The sequence below is a fragment of the Mandrillus leucophaeus genome, unplaced genomic scaffold (genome assembly GCF_000951045.1).
Source record: "Mandrillus leucophaeus isolate KB7577 unplaced genomic scaffold, Mleu.le_1.0 Scaffold434, whole genome shotgun sequence".
Classification (NCBI taxonomy): Eukaryota; Metazoa; Chordata; class Mammalia; order Primates; family Cercopithecidae; genus Mandrillus; species Mandrillus leucophaeus.
The window spans coordinates 1,934,729-1,955,815 of NW_012104632.1; the positions used below are offsets into that span (position 1 = coordinate 1,934,729).

General features: G+C 41.6%; 1 protein-coding gene across 3 annotated transcripts in view; it reads left to right on the forward strand.

Annotated features, from left to right (window-relative positions):
- DOCK9 (dedicator of cytokinesis 9) overlaps positions 1–21,087 on the forward strand; it is a 184,794-nt gene that overhangs the window by 107,458 nt on the left and 56,249 nt on the right. For 2 of the 3 annotated variants that reach the window (XM_011993805.1, XM_011993806.1), the window contains exons 28-37: positions 1,229–1,375; positions 1,594–1,677; positions 2,084–2,195; positions 6,023–6,201; positions 6,436–6,549; positions 8,712–8,829; positions 13,321–13,454; positions 15,838–15,952; positions 19,497–19,563; positions 20,976–21,023. In XM_011993805.1, the coding sequence (XP_011849195.1) occupies positions 1,229–1,375; positions 1,594–1,677; positions 2,084–2,195; positions 6,023–6,201; positions 6,436–6,549; positions 8,712–8,829; positions 13,321–13,454; positions 15,838–15,952; positions 19,497–19,563; positions 20,976–21,023 (1,118 nt within the window). Of the gene's footprint in view, positions 1–1,228; positions 1,376–1,593; positions 1,678–2,083; positions 2,196–2,504; positions 2,547–6,022; positions 6,202–6,435; positions 6,550–8,711; positions 8,830–13,320; positions 13,455–15,837; positions 15,953–19,496; positions 19,564–20,975; positions 21,024–21,087 lie in introns of all 3 variants that reach the window. The other variant, XM_011993804.1, reaches the window with a different exon arrangement.

The following is a 21,087-nucleotide window of genomic DNA, read 5'->3' on the forward strand; positions in this document are numbered from 1 at the left end:
GGTCTGTAGAATGGGGATGAAAATACCCCCTCTTGCGGCTGTTAGAATTAAATGCATGAATGGATCAATGTAACGGAGCATCCTTCCTACTTCAGGCTCTCAGTAAATTATTCTATTTATAGACACAGGGGGAGTGCGGCTTCATGTAACAGAAAGTGCCCAAGTTTTGGATTCCGTGGTAGACCTGGGTCTGAATCGTTGTTGTTAGTTGTGTGACTAAGGACACATGTACCTAACCTCTCTGACCCCTTTAACAAACGAGAATTAAACTTATAGGAGTATTACAAGAATTGAATGAAAAATTTCATACAAATATGTAGTACAGTGTCTGACATGTAGAAGATATATGTAAGTGTTAGCTAATTGCTAAGTAATCTGAGTAATTTTGTAGGTTCCTGTTGGGGAAAGATTACTATGTAAAGTTGATTGTAAGAAGACTGGTGCCAAGCAGTTTAAACTAATCATGCACAGTCATCAAAATGTGTATTTTCAGTTTGAATATTTGGAGCTTAAATGTAAGCCAGTGCTTTCTAAAGAGATCTGTGAGAGGTACAGGCACCAGAATCATCAAAGATGCTCAGTAAAAATGCAGGTTCTTGCTCCTCTCCCTGCACCCCCTGCCAGGCTCCTGACTCAGAATCTTTGGGAATGGATGCAGAATCTCTACCTTTTTACAAACATTTTTTAGGTGATCTTTATTACACTGAAGTTTGAGGTTCCAGTTTTAATCCACAGCACTTATTTGAAGTATTTGAACACTTGTACGGTACTTTGAAAGAAGGAGGGTTAATTCATTTTTTCTAATTTCAGATAAACAAGACTAGAACTCTGAGGTTTCATGAGGTTTTTTGAGACTGGGCCTTGCTTTGTCACCCTGGCCGGAGTGCAGTGGCTGATCCTGGTTCACTGCAGCCTTAGACTGCTGGGCTCCAGCAATCCTACCACCTCAGCCTCCTGAGTAACTGGGACTACAGGTGCACACCACCACACCCACCTAATTTTTGTACAGATGGAGTCTTGCTATGTTGCCTGGGCTGGTCTTAAATCCCTGGGCTCAAGTGATCCTCCCATCTTGGCCTCCCAAAGTGCTGGGGTTACAAGTGTGAGCCACCACACCCAGCAAGGAACTCTGGGTGTTTTAAGATGGACTCAGGGATGAGATATTTTTTTTCCTCCCAAGTGATTGCAACTTATTAAATAATAAATGTTTGCTCTGAATTCTTTTTAGTTGCTGCGAAACCAGAGATTTCCTGCATCCTATCATCATGCAGTGGAAACCGTTGTAAATATGCTGATGCCACACATCACTCAGAAGTTTCGAGATAATCCAGAGGCATCTAAGAACGCAAATCATAGCCTTGCTGTCTTCATCAAGGTGGGGACGTGCAGGGAAGAGGATGTCAGTTATGGGACAAAGATGTGCTTTTTACGAGCTGTCTAACAGAGTGACTAGAATAGAGTAGGTGCTCTGGCAGTGTTGATGGCATGTTTTTTATGTCAGTGGAAAAACTTATTAGCAATAAATGCTGCTTTGAATCCAAATTTCTGAAATGTTTGGACCTGAAATACCTTTTTGCTTGTTTTCCTCCACAGAGATGTTTCACCTTCATGGACAGGGGCTTTGTCTTCAAGCAGATCAACAACTACATTAGCTGCTTTGCTCCTGGAGACCCAAAGGTAATGCGGGGATTGTTACTGGTAACAGAAGTCACCATGTAGCTTTCTCTGGTAGAATTACCTTTTTCCTTTATTTTTTTTAAAAGCTCTGCCTTACTAATTTTTTTATTGTATTGAGCCTGTGTCTGTAATTATAAGCTACCTGAAATCCTTCATTGAAGTAGGAGGAACGTAAACAATAAATGCCCTAAAAACCAGTTGAAGACATTGTTTAATGAAATGTGTCGTTAGTTTTCAAATCAATCCCTGCAGCCATCCTGAAATCTGTACAATGCAATAGAATATGCAATTCTAAGAAGGTCAAGAAGCTAATGACTATTTCTAACATACTATTGCTAATAGGTTTTTTAGAATCCTGTATGAAATATCCAGCTGGGTATTTATAACTAAACACTTCTTCCTGCAGACCCTGTTTGAATACAAGTTTGAATTTCTCCGTGTAGTGTGCAACCATGAACATTATATTCCATTGAACTTACCAATGCCGTTTGGAAAAGGCAGGATTCAAAGATACCAAGGTAATCCATCTTTATATCCATTAACCTTTTCACAAAGAGAGACATTTATTTTCAATAAGAAAAGATAATTGATTCAAACATGATATTTGAATTTTCTGATTTTTTTATTGATTAATTTTTTTCTTAGAAATTTCTATTTCAAAAAATATTGATAAAATATGGGAACTTTTCAGCAAACTTATCAGACTACAGATCATGCCAGTATGGCTATTTCATTGAAAAATCCCTTTACTTAAAGAAAAGAAATCTATTTCAGTTGCTATAGCTTATTTTTGTTTGTTTCACTTTTCCTTTTTTCTTATGAATTAGCTTTTCTTTCACCAACTGTGGAGTCAAATGACACTCCTGTAGGTAGGTGTGGGGTGTGACGCGTGCTTTCTTGCATTTTCCTCCTCTAAAAAATAAAGAATGCAAGTGATGGCTGAACTGCTTCCATATGCTGTTCTGTTAAGCATTTCCTATATAATTTGATCAATTTTTAAGCTGACCATAAATTAGTGATTTTTTCACTGGAGCTAAGACATTGCTGTAACATCCCAGGGAGGCATCTGGTTTTTTGCTCCTGAAGTCACTGTGTACTCTAGGATGTTTCTTTAAGAAGTAAAACAAACATCCCTGCTTCACCCCCAAAATTCATTATTCTATTTTCATAGCCCTTGTCCATAGTGGTGGCAGTAATCAAAATCACAAGCAATGTGGCTTTTTTACATGCTTTTCATGTTTGTATGTTGAGTCTTTATTAATGTCCTGTATTATCTTTAAGTTTGAAGAGAGTTGAGCTCATAGAAATGTCTTTGTCTTCACTGAGTAAATCAAATTGAACAAATTAGTCTGTCAGGTCTGTCAAGCAATATTTATTGAGCTTAGTTCCTTGTATGTGCTCAGGTATTTTGTGCTAAAGGAGAGAAAAAGTGGAAGGATGCCACCAAACTGCTAGTGGCACCTGAATTAACTGCTTCTGAATTCCGAGAGAAACACACTAAGGCATTCGTTCAGAGACAAACAACTTTCCCCCAAATAGACTGGTACTGCCTTTTAAGGATCAGGCGGGGGGACTGTGGTCCTGGAGCTGGCATTCATGCGTTCAACAAATATTTACCCCGCACCAACTGTGTTGAGCTTCAGAATAAGTTATGTACAACCTGGATGATAATCCCCGGCTATTCTACATACACAAAATACATAGAATGTCAGACACTGATGCATCCTAAGGAGAACAAACAAAGCAAGGAAAGGAGATATGAAAAGGGGTGACATTTGAGACAGAGTGGCCAGATAACAGTTGGAAGAAGGTGAGGGGTGAGCCAAGCACCTACATATCTGGGGGAGAGTTTTTCTGGGCTGAGAGAACAGGTAGGTATTCATTGTCCCCTGATCTAACCCTGGCCTCCCACCTCTGTGGTCTCACACCCCCTTATTCTACACATTCTAGGCATCCCTGCCAACTCCCAGCTCCTCAGACACATCATGCCACCCCTCCACCTCAAATAGCTCCCACCTGTGGAATCCTCATTTTCCTCCCCAAGCCAGCCACTGCATACCTCCTGCATGGGGCCTCCCAGGGTCTCCTCACCCTCTTCCAGTTCCCCAACTGGAATTAACCACTCTCTCCTGCCCTGCGCCCCCAACCTCACCATAGCCTCAGCCAGTCTCCTGTACCTGGGGACTCTCCTTCCCTCCACCTGGTACAGAGCCCAGGGAGCTCTTTTTGCCCAGTGACTGTGCAGTGAATGTGTGCTGATGCCCGTCTCACTATGACCCGGCAGGGCAGCACAAGCTCTTACAGACTTCTAGGGTATTTGGTAGCAAGACGGGCTTCGCTCAGTTGTGGGGGAACATGTGTGGGTAATTTGCCTTACTACACTGATAGGAATAAATGTTTTTTAGAATTTTCATTTTCTTTCTCCTCACTTACCTCCCACCCCCACCTTCACCTCCTTTCTTGTGTTAGTCCATTCGTGTTGCTCTAAAGGAATACCTGAGACTGGGTAATTTATAAAGAAAAGAGGGCCAGTGCAGTGGCTCGCACTTATAATCCCAGCACTTTGGGAGGCTGAGCTGGGAGCATCACTTGGCCTAGGATTTCAAGATCATCCTGGGAAACATAATGAAACCCTGTCTCTCCCAAAAAAAAAAAAAAAGAAAACAAAAATTAGCCTGGCATGTTGGCACACACCTGTAGTCTCAGCTACGTGGGAGGCTGAGGTGGGAGGATGACTTAAGCCCAGGAGGCAGAGATTGCAGTGAAATCTGCAATCTAGGCAGATTATGCCATGGCACTCCAGCCTGCACAACAGAGCAAGACCCTCTCTCAAAAAAAATAAGAAAAGATGTTTATTTTGGCTCACAGTTTTGCAGTCTGTACGAGAAGCATGACGCCGACATTGGCTTCTGGTGAGACCTCAGGAAGTTTCCAATCATGGTGGAGGGCGAGCGGGGAGCCAGCAGGTCACATGGTGAGAGAGGGAGCAAGAGAGATGGGGAGTGAGGTGCCACACTCTTGTAAACAACCAGATCTCGCGTGAACTCAGAGCGAGAACTCCCTCGTTATGGCAAGGAGGGCACCAAGCCATTCATGAGGGATTCGCCCCCATGACCCGAACACCTCCCACCAGGCCCCACCTCCAACAATGGGTATCAAATTTCAACATGAGATTCAGAGGGGACACACATCCAGACCGTGTAATTTCTCATGCACATTCATACACACAAGCACAGATGTGTGAGCACACAGTTAAAGCATAAGTAGTTTCTTCTAAGAGATTTATGTGAACTCAAGCTATGACTTATAGTTTAGATAAACTAGGTGAAATAATCATAAACAATGAACATAATTAATCTAGAAAATGACTACTCTCCCCCTTCTACTAAAGGGTTTCGTAGAACTTGTGTCCGTATTTTGGGTAGATTTAGTTAGTAGCTATCTGATACGGGACGAAAGGCAAAGGGAGAGATCTATAGACTTTCCTTTAATAATGGAGTCAGTCTGACAATTCACAACGTAGCTTCAGCTTCCTGAAATGTGTATTTCATCTTCAGAGTGATGTTCAGCTGTTTTTATGTACCCTTCCAGAGTAGAGTTCGTGTTTACTCCTATCTGTTTTCCAGAAGAGCTCTCAATTTTGTCATTTAGCTTGCTGGTGATTTACCAGTTTGGTTTGATGCTTTCTCCATTTTAATTTTAGCTTATATTAAATTTATATTTGTTTTCAGAGATGGAGAAATATTAGGAGAAAATCTTAGGAAATACTGCGTTAAATAAGTTCTTCATTCAGGGATAGCAGAATAAGTAGGTTATGTATTAATTTGTTTATTTTAAATTCATTGGGTTTTAATGGAATATATAGGCATTAATGACCAGGAAAGGAATATATGAACTCATATAGTAAATAACATTTTAATAAGCCATGTATGTTTATTGTTTAATTACATGTTTGTTATGCACAAACTGCTCTTATACAATTCTGTTAGCTAGTGTGACGTTTTAACTTTGTCGCTAACAAAGTTATATTTTTAATGTAACATATGCTGTGCTCTAGTCTAAAAATTGGTACTTAAACTGTTCACTAATTTAATTATGTAGGATGCAATATGTTCCAAAATCCAGTGCACTTAATTGTATTTAAATTTGGTTTTCATTTAAGATTCTCATGTGCTAAGAAGTAGAGCAGACTTGTACCTTTCTCATTTGAAGCCAAGTCTAATCATCTCTTGACATCCAGGGTGGGCTGAATGCAGAGGATGGGTCTTAGTTTTGTTTTGTTTTGTTTTTTATTCAAAGAGCATTGCATCTTTCCTACCTCAAGTAGTTTCTATCCTCATTTCAGACCTCCAGCTTGACTACTCATTAACAGATGAGTTCTGCAGAAACCACTTCTTGGTGGGACTGTTACTGAGGGAGGTGGGGACGGCCCTCCAGGAGTTCCGGGAGGTCCGTCTGATCGCCATCAGTGTGCTCAAGAACCTGCTGATAAAGCATTCTTTTGATGACAGATATGCTTCAAGGGTGAGTGGTCCCCAATGGAAGGAATGTGTATTGATAATGTCCTTTATTTTAAGTGGTGTAAAGAAAGTAATCAATTAGAAAATTCATGGTGACAGCACTAAGACTTTGCTCTGTTTTGGGACTAAAATCAAATATCTGTCTTTATAGGAAAGATCCAAATAAAGGAGATGGTCAGTGACAACTTAGTTCAGTTCTCAGAATCCTGGGTCATACTTACCATGTGTGTCTTTTCAGAGTCATCAGGCAAGGATAGCCACCCTCTACCTGCCTCTGTTTGGTCTGCTGATTGAAAACGTCCAGCGGATCAATGTGAGGGATGTATCACCCTTCCCCGTGAATGCCGGCATGGTACGTAAATGTGGTCACGTCAACTCAGTCTGTACTGGGTCCCAGGACAAAGCGCCATAAGCTGGGTGGCCTAGCGTTTCCCCAGTTTATCCTCTCCCATTCAGGAGGCCAGAAATCCAAAATCAAGGTGTCAGTGGGGTCGGTTCCTACTGGAGGCTCCTGGGGAGGAGTCTGGGCCGTGCTCCTCTCACAGCTGCTGATGCTGCAGGCAATCCTGGGTGCTCTCTGGCTTGTGGTGGCATCGCACCAGTCTCTGCCTCTACCCTCACTTGGTGTCCCTTCTCCATGGTGTTTATCTGTGCCTCTGTGTCCCTCTCCTCTTCTTTCTTTTCCAAGATAGAGTCTTGTTCTGTTGCCCAGACTGGAGTGCCGTGGCACAATCTCGGCTCACTGCAACCTCCACCTCCTGAGTTTAAGCAATTCTCCTGCCTGAGTTTCCCAAGTAGCTGGGACTACAGGCACCCACCACCACATCCAGCTAATTTTTTTGTATTTTTAGTAGAGACAGGGTTTCACCATGTTGGCCAGACTGGTCTTGAACTCCTGACCTCTCAATCCACCCGCCTTGGCCTCCCAAAGTGCCGAGATTACAGGCGTGAGCCACCACACCCGGCCCCGTCTCCTCTTCTTATAAGGACACTAGTGATTGGGTTTAGGATCCACCCAGTATGACCTCATCTTAACTTACATCTTAGATATATAATGGAAAGATCCTATTTCCAAATAAGGGTACATTCTGAAGTCCAGGTAGACATGAATTTGTTGGGGGACACTACTCAACCCAGTACACACCCCCCTTTATTTTGCCAGTGCGACTCTTGCATTTCTGGCTAACATGGGGTCAATCACTAAACCTTCAATTCTTGTTAAAAAATAAGTATAAAAACCATGTTCTCCTGATGAAATTGAGTCAACAGAGATATGACCCCAGAAATTATCTCAAAAGTTTTTGGTTAGAGATGATTTTACTTTTTTTTACTCAGTCTTTGGTACCTTTGATATGATTGTTTTTTAAAAAGGATTCTTGGACTCATCTTGCAATTCAGCTTTTTCAAAGCATTATCACTATCAAATTTCTTGTCACATTTCAGTTGCAAAAGACTTTTTAAATGTTAACCTATAATAGTTTTTAATTAATAAAGTTTATAAGAGTTTTACAATCTAAAACCGGCACTCCTTCTCTTTCTAATTCTGTCTTGGCCTCAGAGGGCTTATCTGCTATGAATTTCAGCACATGTTATTTTAGCATTTCCCCTTTCCCTGGTACTCTGGTCTCATGAACTGGCTTGGTTGTTCATCTTCCCACCTTGTCATTATGGGTGTACACTTGCAGAGTCTCATATATGTTTCTGTCCCTCCCTCCCACCCCAACAGTGATGCAGTGTCCCATTTTTACACTACCTCTTCACCTCCAATTACGTTCCTAAATAACATTACACTGAGATGAACCGTATGTATAGGTTTTGTGCGTGTGTGGCTGCTCTAAAGGACATAAACTCTCTCTATCCTAAGCGCACCTCGCTTATCTCACCCTGTACAACATTGCATTTCACACATGTATTCTCTAACCCTGTCTGTTTTTCAAACCAGAGTAATTCAGAGTATAATGTGACCTCTCTGAACTGTTTCAGTCCTAACAAAAATGAACACTTTCACCAAAGTAAAATCCCGTTTTTTGACCTAACTTCAAAATTAGTATGATTTCTCCACTGAAGTTCACATGATGCTACGAACATCTAGAGACTGTCATTGCTGCTGTCGTAATTCCCCGCATTACAGATAAGAACCAGCATTCCCGTTAGAAGGAGCAGGGGAGGTTTTCTCTGAAGGCAAAAAAAAAAAAGAATAAGGAAATGTTGGGCATCAGAGCTCTGGAAAGGGAAAGGTGTTAGAAATGCTGGGGAGAGAGAAACAAGACTTTATGGAACGTGATTTCTCTCCCCCACCCCCACCCAGCATCCGTATCCCACGCCCCCTGCTCCCACCCTGACCCATCCCACCCTCCTCCCTCGCCCACACCGCAAGGCTGCTGCTCCCATGCAGGCAGGCACGTTGAATGCATCAGGCTGTCTTGGTCCTGCACTTGCCCGGGCACTTCCAAGAACGGGGGAGGAATCCTCTCCAGACATCTTTGATTGTTTCTGCTTTCCTCCCCTTGACAGACTGTGAAGGACGAATCCCTGGCTCTGCCAGCTGTGAATCCGCTGGTGACACCACAGAAGGGCAGCACCCTGGACAACAGCCTGCACAAGGACCTGCTGGGCGCCATCTCCGGCATTGGTAATGCTCCCTGCTCCTGTGGGCTTCTCTCCGCCATCACTCTGAAAGTGTCTCGGAGCTGATGGTTGGTGAATGTGTCACACTTGTGTGGTAGGACCTTGAAGTCTGAGTTTCTGCCCTGAGTATTCTTTCCCTGTTTGTGATAGTCAACAACTGAAACCCCTCAGCCATGCCCTGAAATAAAGGTCCCGGATGCCTGTGACTCCTCAGGATCATACAGTTAATCACAGGCTTGCACTGTTTGCTTTTTGTTCAACATTTGTTGAGTTTTCATTTTAAATCTTAATTGGATTGTGTATACTGTTAAGGAATATTTTTGCAGGTGGTGGGGGGAGGGGAACACTGATTTGTAGTGTTAGTGATTTTGATGAAATATGACATAGTAATTCCTAAAGAACATAGCAGTTTATGGCTAGAATTCAATCCTAAAATCAGTTTTCAAAAATCTGTCCCACAAGACTTTTTCTGTGTGAAATAACAGAAGAGCAGTCCCCTCTGAGAGAAAAACACATGACACAAATCAAAATTCTCGTAGTTTCTCCATAAGAAAATACCGGACATAATGTACTTGTTAATATTCTGACTAATTGAACTTCTGTGCTAGCTTTTTCTCAGAGATAGCAGTTTACGTATATATATACATATCTTCCAAGAATTGTCACAGGTGCTCACAGACTTCTTCAGTCTTTATTTCTCCCTCTCTTTATCACATTGTGAATAAAGAAAGCAGCCTACTATGGCTAGTGGCTAGACTACCCAATAATGGGACTAATTCATGGGATAAAATAAATGGCAGCCTTCATCCGATTAACTCACAGGACTTGCCCGCTCTGAGATTATGTCTTTACCTTTGCCGGTGGTGGGGGTGTTAATATGCTATTTCAGGCAGGGGATGAAACTGAGTAGGATTTAACATGAGAAAACCCACACCAATGCCCAAATTTATCCTACAATAATAATACCAGTCCTTAATCTGGCTGATACTTATGTGTCTTTTTCACAGTTATGCTCTCCTTAGTTGACAATGTAAAGATTAAAAGAGTTAATTCATGCAAAATGCTTGGAACTGAGCCTGGCACACGGTAAACGCTCAGCAAATGTCGGCTGCTGTCACGAGTTTCCCTTTGCCTTTCTTCTGGGCCTTCGCTCTGTCTCTGCCCTGCTCTGCCCCATTCCCAGCCACTGCTCCAGAAGCAGCAGGGGACCTTCCTCAGAGGGTGTGATCTGCAGTGGTTCACAGCACTGGCTTTAAAGCCAGACAGATGCAGCCTTGGATCTGGAATCGACCATTTACTCGTTGCCATGGCAGGATGTTGTCTATCTTTTTTGACCTCCGTACACCGTCTTCAGAACGGTCGTTAGAGGGATTAAGAGCTAGTATGATGTGTATGGTGCTTGACAGAGGAACCAGATGAGTGGAAACATCACTTGACTGTAACCTTGATCATTTCCACAAAGTTTGAATGCTTCTGTTTGACTTTTTTGACTCTTCTCCAATTCAGAATTCACCTTGTTAGGATTGGGGACTTCTTTAGAACTTGGAAATAGGCCATTGGGGATCTTTAGCATCATGGCCTCCAATTGCTCCAGGTTGATGGTGCAGCTATGGAAAGCACTTGAGACTGACTTCATCCTTTTTCACTCTTAAATTTTAAAATCCAAATCCATGTTTCATAGGAATTCACCACGACAGGCTTATTATCCTCAGGCTATCTATATTGCTTCCTTTCTTGAAGACTTAAATCCTGGTTCTCTTTTAGGAATACCTTCCAGGGAAGCCTCATCTTTGAACTGGGTTTACTAGTTTTTTTCTGGCAGCTTTAGCAACTCTGTTCATCAGGGAGTTTCTAGCTAATTTTAGTCCTGGTGCTTCTCCTTCAAGAGCAAACTCTCCTTACATCTCTGTTAGAAGAATCCTGTTTCTACACATACTGAGAATGTGCCATCACAGTTTTTTCAATGTCTTTGGAGCATGATGCCTGAGAGTTTTAAAAGTGATTCACTGCCTGGATAAAAACTACTCTGAGATTACATTCATTTTAAAAGGCAAGCGTTCTGAGGCTCAGGGTTTCTTTTTCCACCTACTCGGTGGTACCACGGGAGGAGGGATGAATTTATCTTCTTTTCATTTTACTCAAGTGTCATTTAAGGACTTTAAAAGCTATGCTCTGGGCCAGGGTATTAAATACAAACACATACACAAAGACATATAAAATAGGAACAAACTAAGCATATTGATTTTGATATATTGCATTTCCATCTGTTTGCCTTAAATTAGGACTCTAGTTCTGGAACCAAGCTGGAAACTCTGAGAACTTAGGATCTAATTTTACTTTACTGAGGACCTTTCTCTTGAGTTCTGTGTTCTTCAAATGCTGTTCTACATTAAATATGAAATATGATTATATGAGAAAAATTATAATTTGGTGATAGCATGCATTTCTTATCTGAGTACAGAAAAAGGCCATAGTTTTTTCACAGGGTTTTTACCTGTCCCTTGCGACGATCATTCACATGGTTTCTCTCCTGGGGAGATGCAGCCACTGGCTGACAATAAGGCTTAATGTTCTACATGTTCAAGCCTCCGCTTCTATTTTCAAATTCCCCTGGTTCTTCTTTTCTTGGTCTTTAACACTGAATCAGTTTCAGGAATAGCAATGAATAAATCTGAGTGTTCAACAGAGGGAAGGATTTATGACCTTGATGTCACAGGTATTCCTTCTAAGTTTAAAGAGTTAAAGATCAGCCGGGAGTGGTGGCTCACACCTGTAATTCCAGCACTTTTGGAGGCCGAGGCGAGCAGATCACCTGAGGTCAGGAATTCGACACCAGCCTGACCAACATGGTGAAACCTCGTCTCTACTAGAAATATGAAAAAATTAGCCAGGCTTGGTGGCGGTCGCCTGTAATCCCAGCTACTTGGGAGGCTGAAGCAGGAAAATTGCTTAAACCCGGGAGGCTGAGGTTACAGTGAGCCAGGATCATACCATTGCACTCTAGCCTGGCCGAAAGAGCGAGACTCTGTCTCAAAAAAACAAACAAACAAACAAAAGAGTTAAAGACCATCTTGACATTGCCTGAGAGATGATGAATTTATGCCATTAGCCATCACATTTAGAAGGGCAACAACCGAGTCACTTTCAAACATACTTTTGGTGTAACCTAGGGGCTGGCTATATTTATTTTGTTGTTAATTTATTTTTTGACTTAGAAATATCCCAGTCCATGGCAGCTCATTTCCCTCCTGAGGTCTGAAAACGACCAGCCTGTTGTGAAGTGCCAAGTAACGGCATCTTCAGCTTGGGTCTGGGAAAATGTGTGCTCACAGCTGCCAGACACAGAGTCCAAATCTCCTGATGCCATCTGCCGAACCAGCCAGGCCTTTCCGCTGCAGGCACGCCTTTTGGTTCAGCACGGAATGTACCAGACCAAAGAGTCATTTTAAATTGTGTGATTTATTTAATAAATCTTATCTAAGCAGGAAGTCAATCTATTACCTTAACGATTCCATGGTACCAAGATGGGGAGTGATTTCTGCCTTCAAATGCTGTTTTTTTCATGGACATCACAAATTTTATTTCTACATTAGATTTCCTTTCTGTTCAGAGTTGTTTATAGCAGATTCCCAAATATTCCCCATTCACAGCACCCTTAGTGTCACTTTTCTTCATGGCATCCCTAGGCCAAAAGACACACCCAACAGTTCTGTTTATTAGGTACGTAGAACCAAATAACTTAATAAGTACTTACATTCTAACAATTTAGTAGGTACTTAAAAGAAATAATATGCATACATTTAAAGAAAAAAGTTTAATTTTATTTTTAATAATCACAACTAACTACAAATGGGTGGTGTGTGCCTGTTGGACACTGACAGCTTCTCAACCTTTGGGTCATATTAGCCAGCACCATTCGCATTTCCTGTCCCTCACTGATTACTTGCCTTTTATTTGTGAAGCCCTCCAAATACCCAGCTTCACAAATATGTCTTCAAAAGGAGCATAGCACAACCTGCTGCTGAAACGGCAGCTTCTGACCAAGGTCACGGATCACTGTGTTCTTGAAAATTTAAAACACCCCATGACACCCCTCAGAGTTTGGTAGGCTCCTCAGCGTTTATTATCAGTTTGAATGCTATGAGTTTGTTGTATGGTTTAATTTTGTGAGTTGATAGTTGTAGGTGGATTTACCTTTTAATTTTTTAAAGTCTTCATTCGATCCCATTCTGAAACAGGTGTGCACTGTTAGTGATCATAGGTGGTTTCTAATAAGTGAATTGATGTTTACATCTGAATGTTTCAGACTAGTTTCTTTTTATCTCATTGTATATGACCTGGTTCTTTAAAGGTGAAGTAATGGAATGCAACTCGTGAGCCAACTTCCTAACAGAAAATATAAGTGCAATAAAAGCAATATCCCTTAAAGTTCAGTACTCATCTTTCTTTTGTTCTGTCTTAATAAAACTTTATTCTTGGCTTGATTTCCATTTAGCTTCTCCATATACGACATCAACTCCAAACATCAACAGTGTGAGAAATGCTGATTCGAGAGGATCTCTCATAAGCACAGATTCGGGTAACAGCCTTCCAGAAAGGAATAGTGAGAAGAGCAATTCCCTGGATAAGGTAATTGCTTTTCACCCAACACAAGGGTTCTTATAATCAATGGATTTAGCCCAAAGTAAACGTACTTCATGTTCTAGTGCCTTTTAAGTGTGACCTTTTGTTTTATCCTAAACCACCAGCTGACCTGGAGTAGGTGATGAGAGCTTTAAGGTCGGGGCCCATTCCTTGAACTGCTCTGATTCCTGTTTCCACAACCTCAGATCCTGGGCAGGGTTTGCAGTGGAGCATCTTGAGTGAATGGCTCTGGTGGGTTGGACACGGAGGGACTCAAAATGCTGCCCAGCTCAATTCCCTGTAGTCTTTTGTTTTTGTTTTTTTTTTTTTTTGAGACGAGTCTCGCTCTGTCGCCCTGGCTGGAGTACAGTGGCACGATCTCAACTCACTGCAACCTCTCCCTCCTGGGTTCAGGCGACTCCTCTGCCTCAGCCTCCCCAGCAGCTGGGACCACAGGCGCACGCCACCACGCCTGGCTAATTTTTGTATTTTTAGTAGAGATGGGGTTTCACCATATTGGCCAGGCTGGTCTCAAACTCCTGACCTCGTGATCCGCCCGCCTCGGCCTCCCAAAGTGCTGGGATTACAGGTGTGAGCCACCGCACCCCACCAATTCCCTGTAGTCTTTATAACGGAGACACTGTCACCAACACAGCTCTCCACCCACAAGGGTGTTAGGTCTGAAGCCAGCTCCAGAGAATAATTGATCATATAGGTAATTCAGGGATAAGAAATCACTTTATTCACACAGCACCCACCCACAACACAGCACTTCCTCCTCATACTTAGCCTTTTTTCTTCAAACTACTAAATGCTCAGACCATTTGGAACTTTGTAGGAAAGGATAAAAGTGTGGGTTTAAACCTGGAGCCATGGTAGATTGGTATCACTTTGGGCACAGATTCTCTAAGTTACTTCAAGTTACAGACAAGCACCCATCCCAATAAACAGCTGAGCCATTTAGGGATTTATCCCTAGTTCTCCAAAAACACCCAGAAACATCCTTCCTCAGCATCAGATTTATAATCTTGTCACGCATCCCATGGCCGGCATTGACATGATTATTGTTAAATGCAGCTCTATTGAAGTACGAGCAGCTCAGTTTGGGTGTGTCATGACATATTGAACTTTTCCCTTGACCCCAACATGCCTTCGTGTGTAGAAGGAGAAGCTGCTCCGAAGGCACTCTGCTTGTGTCATACGCAGTGCTGGAGAGGAGGAGGACAGCTGCCAGTCAGCCAGGAAAAACCGGGTCACTGTGGATTTTTCCCTTCTAACGATTCCACCTTTGCCAGAGGAGACAATGCACGCAACACCCTCTCTCCCACTGCCGGAAGTACTGAGTTCTCCAGTGACTCTGATCAAGTGGGCAGGCCAGAGGGTACATCCATACCAGTTTTGCCACTAATTGCCCCTGTATTTTTCTGTAAATAAAAATATTCACATATTTTATTAATTAAGCCTATTTAATATATGTGTGTGTGTGTGTATATATATTCACACACATAATTTTATTTTCAGTTGGCCACCAGCACCTTGAATAAAACATCTTTTTTTCCACTATTGTTTTTGCTTTGATATTTGGCAAAAAAAATTTTTTTAATTTCAATTGGAAATTAAACTGGGAGAGTTTTTAAATCTCCTGTGTTTGCAATCACATGGTGAGATTCTTGTGCTGCTTTTTTTTCCGTGAGAACCTGCTGCCTAGTGGCAAAATTGCCCTCTCGTTTCCCCCAAGGTTTCTGACGTTTGCAGTGTTGAGCTAAGCTGTTGATGGAGTGACCTCATCAGTTTAGGACCTTTGGTGATGCTGTGCTGACATGTCGCTGTTTGTCCCAGGCAGGCACCTGCCTATTGTGTTCCCTGAGCAGTGCCCACAGCACGCCCCATGATGCACCCTGGATGACGGCGCCCGGGCTGCAAGCTTTGGGGTGCTTTGCTCACAGCAGCACCACAGGCACTTGCTGTTTCAGCCACCGCCGTTGTCGTCAGGAGGTGGTTGGTTGTGCAGTGTCTTCCAAGTCGTAATTTCTGTTCTTGATCCTAGCACACATACTTTCTTGCATGAGGTTTCAATATACTTGGCATCTCAGAAGGTTTTACTCGGCATAGCTAAAGCTGTGTTTATCCAGTGTGAAAGGTCTGTGCCTTCTGCTTGTCCCTTAGGAGGGCGTGCTGAGGAGACAAGCTAGGGCTTCCGTGGGCAGCATCTGAGTGTGTTATATTTGGGTGAAAGGGTGCCTGTGGTTTAATTGTCAGGAAGTTACTTGCACCTTCCAATGTATATGATCTGACTTGATTCTAAGAATCTTTCTCTTCCACAGGAGAAAAGGGAAACACATTTTCCTCCCGAAATTAAATAGAAAAATCACCTGTATTTTCTTTTTAGCACCAACAAGGTAGCACATTGGGAAATTCAGTGGTTCGCTGTGATAAACTTGACCAGTCTGAGATTAAGAGCCTGCTGATGTGTTTCCTCTACATCTTAAAGAGCATGTCTGATGGTAGGTTAAAAAATGGAGATTTCTGTTTTGCCTGTTTCAGTACTTGGTTTGTTTGTTTTTAACTTGTAATAAGTTGAAAGGATACAAAGATTTCAAAGGATTTTCTTCCTTGTTAAAAATGCTTATTCATTGACTAAATGTAATAGAAATAAGAACCTTATTGTGGGAAAATCATTTCCTTAATAATTTTATTCTAGAAAATGAGTTCTAAAATGTGAATGGGCCTATTTCTTAGATGTATATTAAACTGGGACCTACCATGTTGACTGAAGGAGATAAAAGCACATACATAAAATAGCTTCTGACTTTAAAAAAAAATTTTATTCGTCCAAAGAAACTTACTGTCAGCTTGAATAACTGTGTTAGTCTCTGGAATTAGAATATATGTTGTGGGCGGACCTAAGCATTCCTTCCATTCAGAGTGTGTATATTCCTGGCTGAAAGTGGGAGAGACGTTAGTTTAGTTTTCTAATGGAAATGGTGGTATCATAGTAGATTATGTTTCTGTTTGAGGGTTGGACAACCACATTTTAAACTAAGAATGAGCAGAACTATGCTCTCTCTGGACTGCATAAGGCTCGCGAATGTGTATGACAGGACAGTTTCAACTCTGTTAGCTCGTCTGTGTATCTGGCTGTGTAATAAAAACAATCCTGGTAAACAATGTCACAGTTCTCATCCTGGGCAAAAATCTTATTTTTCCTACAACGAATTAAAAGGTGTGCTGTGAACTTCGTTAAGGTGATTGAATTCGGATGAACTCTCCTGAAAACAAAGTGCCATTTTTTGAGAACCTGAAGGCTTCTTGTGCTGCTTTTATCTGGGGGCAGGAGGTGTGTACTAACTAGCCAGTGGAAGGAATTTCTGCTTGAAAATAGTATTTCTTTTATATGAAGCTTCCATTTCAGCAGCATTAACAGCCTGACTTTTTTTTTCCCCAACCCCAGCCAAGGTACAATCTGACTTTTTAGCTCAGATGGTAGGAAAAACCTGCTTGTCCTTAAAAGAAAGACTGGGTAATTCGTTCTTCTCTTGATTCGTTACTTTAAAATGCTATTTTTTTAAAAAAGAACAGATGAGCGAGACTTTCCCTGAATGATGACCAAATACGCTAGCACAGGGCACTTAGTCTGATATTTGGGTTTACAAAGTTGAAAGTCTTCCCATTTAAGTCAAAAGTTCTAAACTTTGCTTCATGGTAATAATGAGGTTTAGCAAGCATTATAGTTCTGTTTTTCCTTTGTTTAAAGTTTTCTTTAAATTATTTTAAATTTCAAGTATTGAATATGACCTATAATAGGAACATAATTGCTTTTTAAAGACAAATATACAAGAACATTTGAATTCAAGTAAAAGTTATTCTTTTTTTTTTTTTTTTTTTTTTACAGAGTCTCGCTCTGTCGCCCAGGCTAGAGTGCAGTGGCCTGATTGCAGCTCACTGCAAGCTCCGCCTCCCGGGTTTACGCCATTCTCCTGCCTCAGCCTCCCGAGTAGCTGGGACTACAGGCACCTGCCACCTCGCCTGGCTAATTTTTTGTATTTTTTAGTAGAGACGGGGTTTCACTGTGTTAGCCAGGATGGTCTCAATCTCCTGACCTCGTGATCCGCCCGTCTCGGCCTCCCAAAGTGCTGGGATTACAGGCTTGAGCCACCGCGCCCGGCCGTAAAAGTTATTCTTTAAAGTCATACACATACTTTAAAAATGCAACCACTTCTTCGGAATATATTTTTCTCTCAATTTTCTTCAAGTTATTGATTGTCTTCCCTTTATAATTAGAATTTGTGTGTGTGTGCATCCCATTTAAGCATCTTCTCTGACCTCCAGGGTCATGAAGGTATTCTCATATTTTCTTTGAAAGCAGTGTTATTTAAATTTTCACACTGAACTCTAAAAATCTATCTACAATTGGCTTTTGTGTATCATATGAGGTAGGGGGAGAAATTGCCTCCAGAGATAGTTAACACACTGACAACCAAAATCAGTTGTGTAACTGTGTAGCTACTCTTTCATTTATTCCACATTTAATGAGCACCTTCTACATGCTGGGCCCTTCCTCACTGTCCTTCTTGTGCCATTTCCCTCTTCACAGAGCTTATCTCTGTCTTCCCACTCTCCCCAACCATACCTGGAGCCCAGAGCAAGGAATGGCAGCGTCATTGCCCATGCTGCTGGCCACTTTGTCTGGTGTGTGCTGAGGGTGGCCGCAGGGGTCTGCAGGGTGATCCCACCAGGCTCTCCAGCATGCACTGAGCTCCCTGGGGGCTCACCCTACCCTGATGGCCAGCCTCAAGTAGCCAGAGTCTGTTCCTCTGGAATCTCAACTCAAAACCCCTAAAGATGGACGCCCATGACCCACTCTTATTACTGGTCTAATAGGCCAAGCGACCTTTAGAATCAGATGCACGCGATTTAAATTCCCACTCAGCCATGATTCTTCAGACTGGTAAATGGGAGAATTACTTTACTTCTCTGAGCCTCTGTTAGCTCATCTAAATGAGAACTTTCTTCTGCCCCAGATTATGGTGAGGATTAGATGGCACAATCTATGTGAAATTGTGAGAGAACCTAGTACAGTGTCTGGCACACAACAGATTCTCAGTCTATATCCCATGTCATTCCTGCCTGTCATTGTTCTTGACAAGTGTGGAGTGAAAGCCTGTGGCCATGCATCTTCATGAGCCATCAGCATCCCCGCAGCCACCCTCTCTGCTCATCTCAGGCCCCAAAGACTCTGGCTTTTTCCCTAAGAGAAAATTCTTTACCTATTTCTCAACCTCAGTGTGAAATATAAGAATGCAAAAAAGGTTAGCTATTAGATGATAGAACTCAAACGACAGTAATACTAAACTGTTAAGGGTTCACACAGAGGTTTAAATGCACATGCCATTCGGTACAGCTATTTTGCTTCAGAGAATTTATCCTGTAGGTATAGTTAGACATGCATGCAAAGACCCACATAAAAGGATATTCATTGAACCATAATTGTAATAGCAAAAAGTTAGGGGGCAGAAACAGTAACTGTCTATCAGTAGGAGACTAGTTAAGTCAATTATGGTCTATCCACATAGAGGAATATTATGCAACTTAGAAAAACTTGAGATAGATCCAAGCTATATTGTTCAGTTAAAACTCAAAGAGCAAACTTATGTGTGTAATATGCAAAGATTTTCAACAAATTCCCTGTTGAGGAGAGATCCTCTAGTAGGAGACAAGAGAGCCCAGCTTTAGGTTGATATACACTTGTATTCTTAGAATTTTCTAGTCTATTTAAGAGCATGTTACATATAAGTTAAGTGAGCATTATGCTAGAATGTAGCACGAGATGACATGATAGAATTACAGTTCAAATGTTCAAATACAGCATGTTGAAGGTGAATAGGCCTCAGGTGTGTGATATCCAGTGTAGAGTGGTCAGCTATAAAAGAGGGCAGGGAAAGGGTTTAGAGGCCTACACTCCAAGGTTCCTTCCCATTTTCACGACAGGTGATTCTCCATAATGTATATGATATATATTGTGATTCTAAGTAAATGTTTATTTTCTAGATGCTTTGTTTACATATTGGAACAAGGCTTCAACATCTGAACTTATGGATTTTTTTACAATATCTGAGTAAGTAGCTTTCTCTTTGATCATTGCCTCTTGATTTTTTCCTGGATCATTAAGAGGCTTGACGAATACTATGTGGTTGAACCAGGGGAGTCGTGTATGTCACATCCTCACTTACTTCTTAAGCCCTTTCTCATGGACTTGGCCCTAAAACATATTTTCAGGGCTTGTGACCCAGTGATCAGTGGTCACCCTTAACGTGTTACAGATATGTGCTTGTTTTACATGAGAGGTAACTGCTTATGTGTATAAGTCATCTTAATAAAATAACACGAAATTTATTAGCTGAATTGGGTAGATACTGCTTTTCTAAGTTGAGCCTAACTTAAGCTGATGCGGAAACTGAATCAGAAAAGTTGCTATAATTTTAAAATATAAGAAGTAAAAGTGAAATATTATGTAGCATCTTTATCTCATTTTGGCTCATCAATATAAGATTCTGATTTCCTTTAAGCTCTTCACTTTTAGCAACGTGAATCTACAATCCCTTGTCCAAAACTGCTGGGGCCAGATAAATTTCCAAATTCAGAACTTTTTGGGTTTCTGAAAAATTCACATATAGACTACATCCCATAACATCTCAACAGCATCTCTGTATAGTAAAAATAAAAAATTTCTGCAGTACTATTATTGTTCATAATAATTGGATAAATCATAACTATAAGTAGCTTTATGTCTATTATTTTGGGTCACATTTTGGTGCCAAATGTATTTGCAGGAACTCAGGAGGAAAGTGGTTTTCAGAGTTTCATGCATTTTGGAACTACAGATGAGAGACTGTGGGCCTGGCCCTCAGTGGACACTCGGCTCATCGTCTCCTGACCTCTGCTGAGTAAAAGGCAGGAGTTATGTGGTGAAATGAGGTTCAACACCAGAGGAGCTCACTGGACATTGTTTTAACTACCTCATTAAATACATGATTTAAAAAAACAAAACAAAACAATGTTGTTAGATATATATTTTTAAAAACTACACACTTGGTGTATATAATCCATATATTCGAGCCAAAGAGAGAGCTGCTTATATAGATGTAAATGAGGATGAATAAGTAACTTGGAACAGGGTGCGTGGTCTTCAACATGATTTCCCGGGCACGTTGCTGTGGAGTGAATTATCACCCCTGAGTCGATGGAGGATCCTGTCGGTCCTGGGCTTCTGCACTGTGTTGCTTTAGCCAGCCACCACGGCACTGATAGCTACACAAGATGGGGCCTCCCTCACAGGTTCATACATTTCTCTGGGCTTGAAGGGACTTTCCAGAGGACTCCCAAAAACTATTCTGAATGAATGAGGATGTGATATATGCTGGTGCTAGACATAATGCTTACTGAATTTGTTATTGTTAATGGATAAATAACGTCCTGAAAATAATTTTATCTTCACGTTTCCCTAATAATTTTTCATCTTGCCTGCAGAGTCTGCCTGCACCAGTTCCAGTACATGGGGAAGCGATACATAGCCAGGTACTGTGGGGCGTTTTCATCCGAAACATGTTGTTTTCTGTGTTGCCTGGCTCTGATTGTGTGG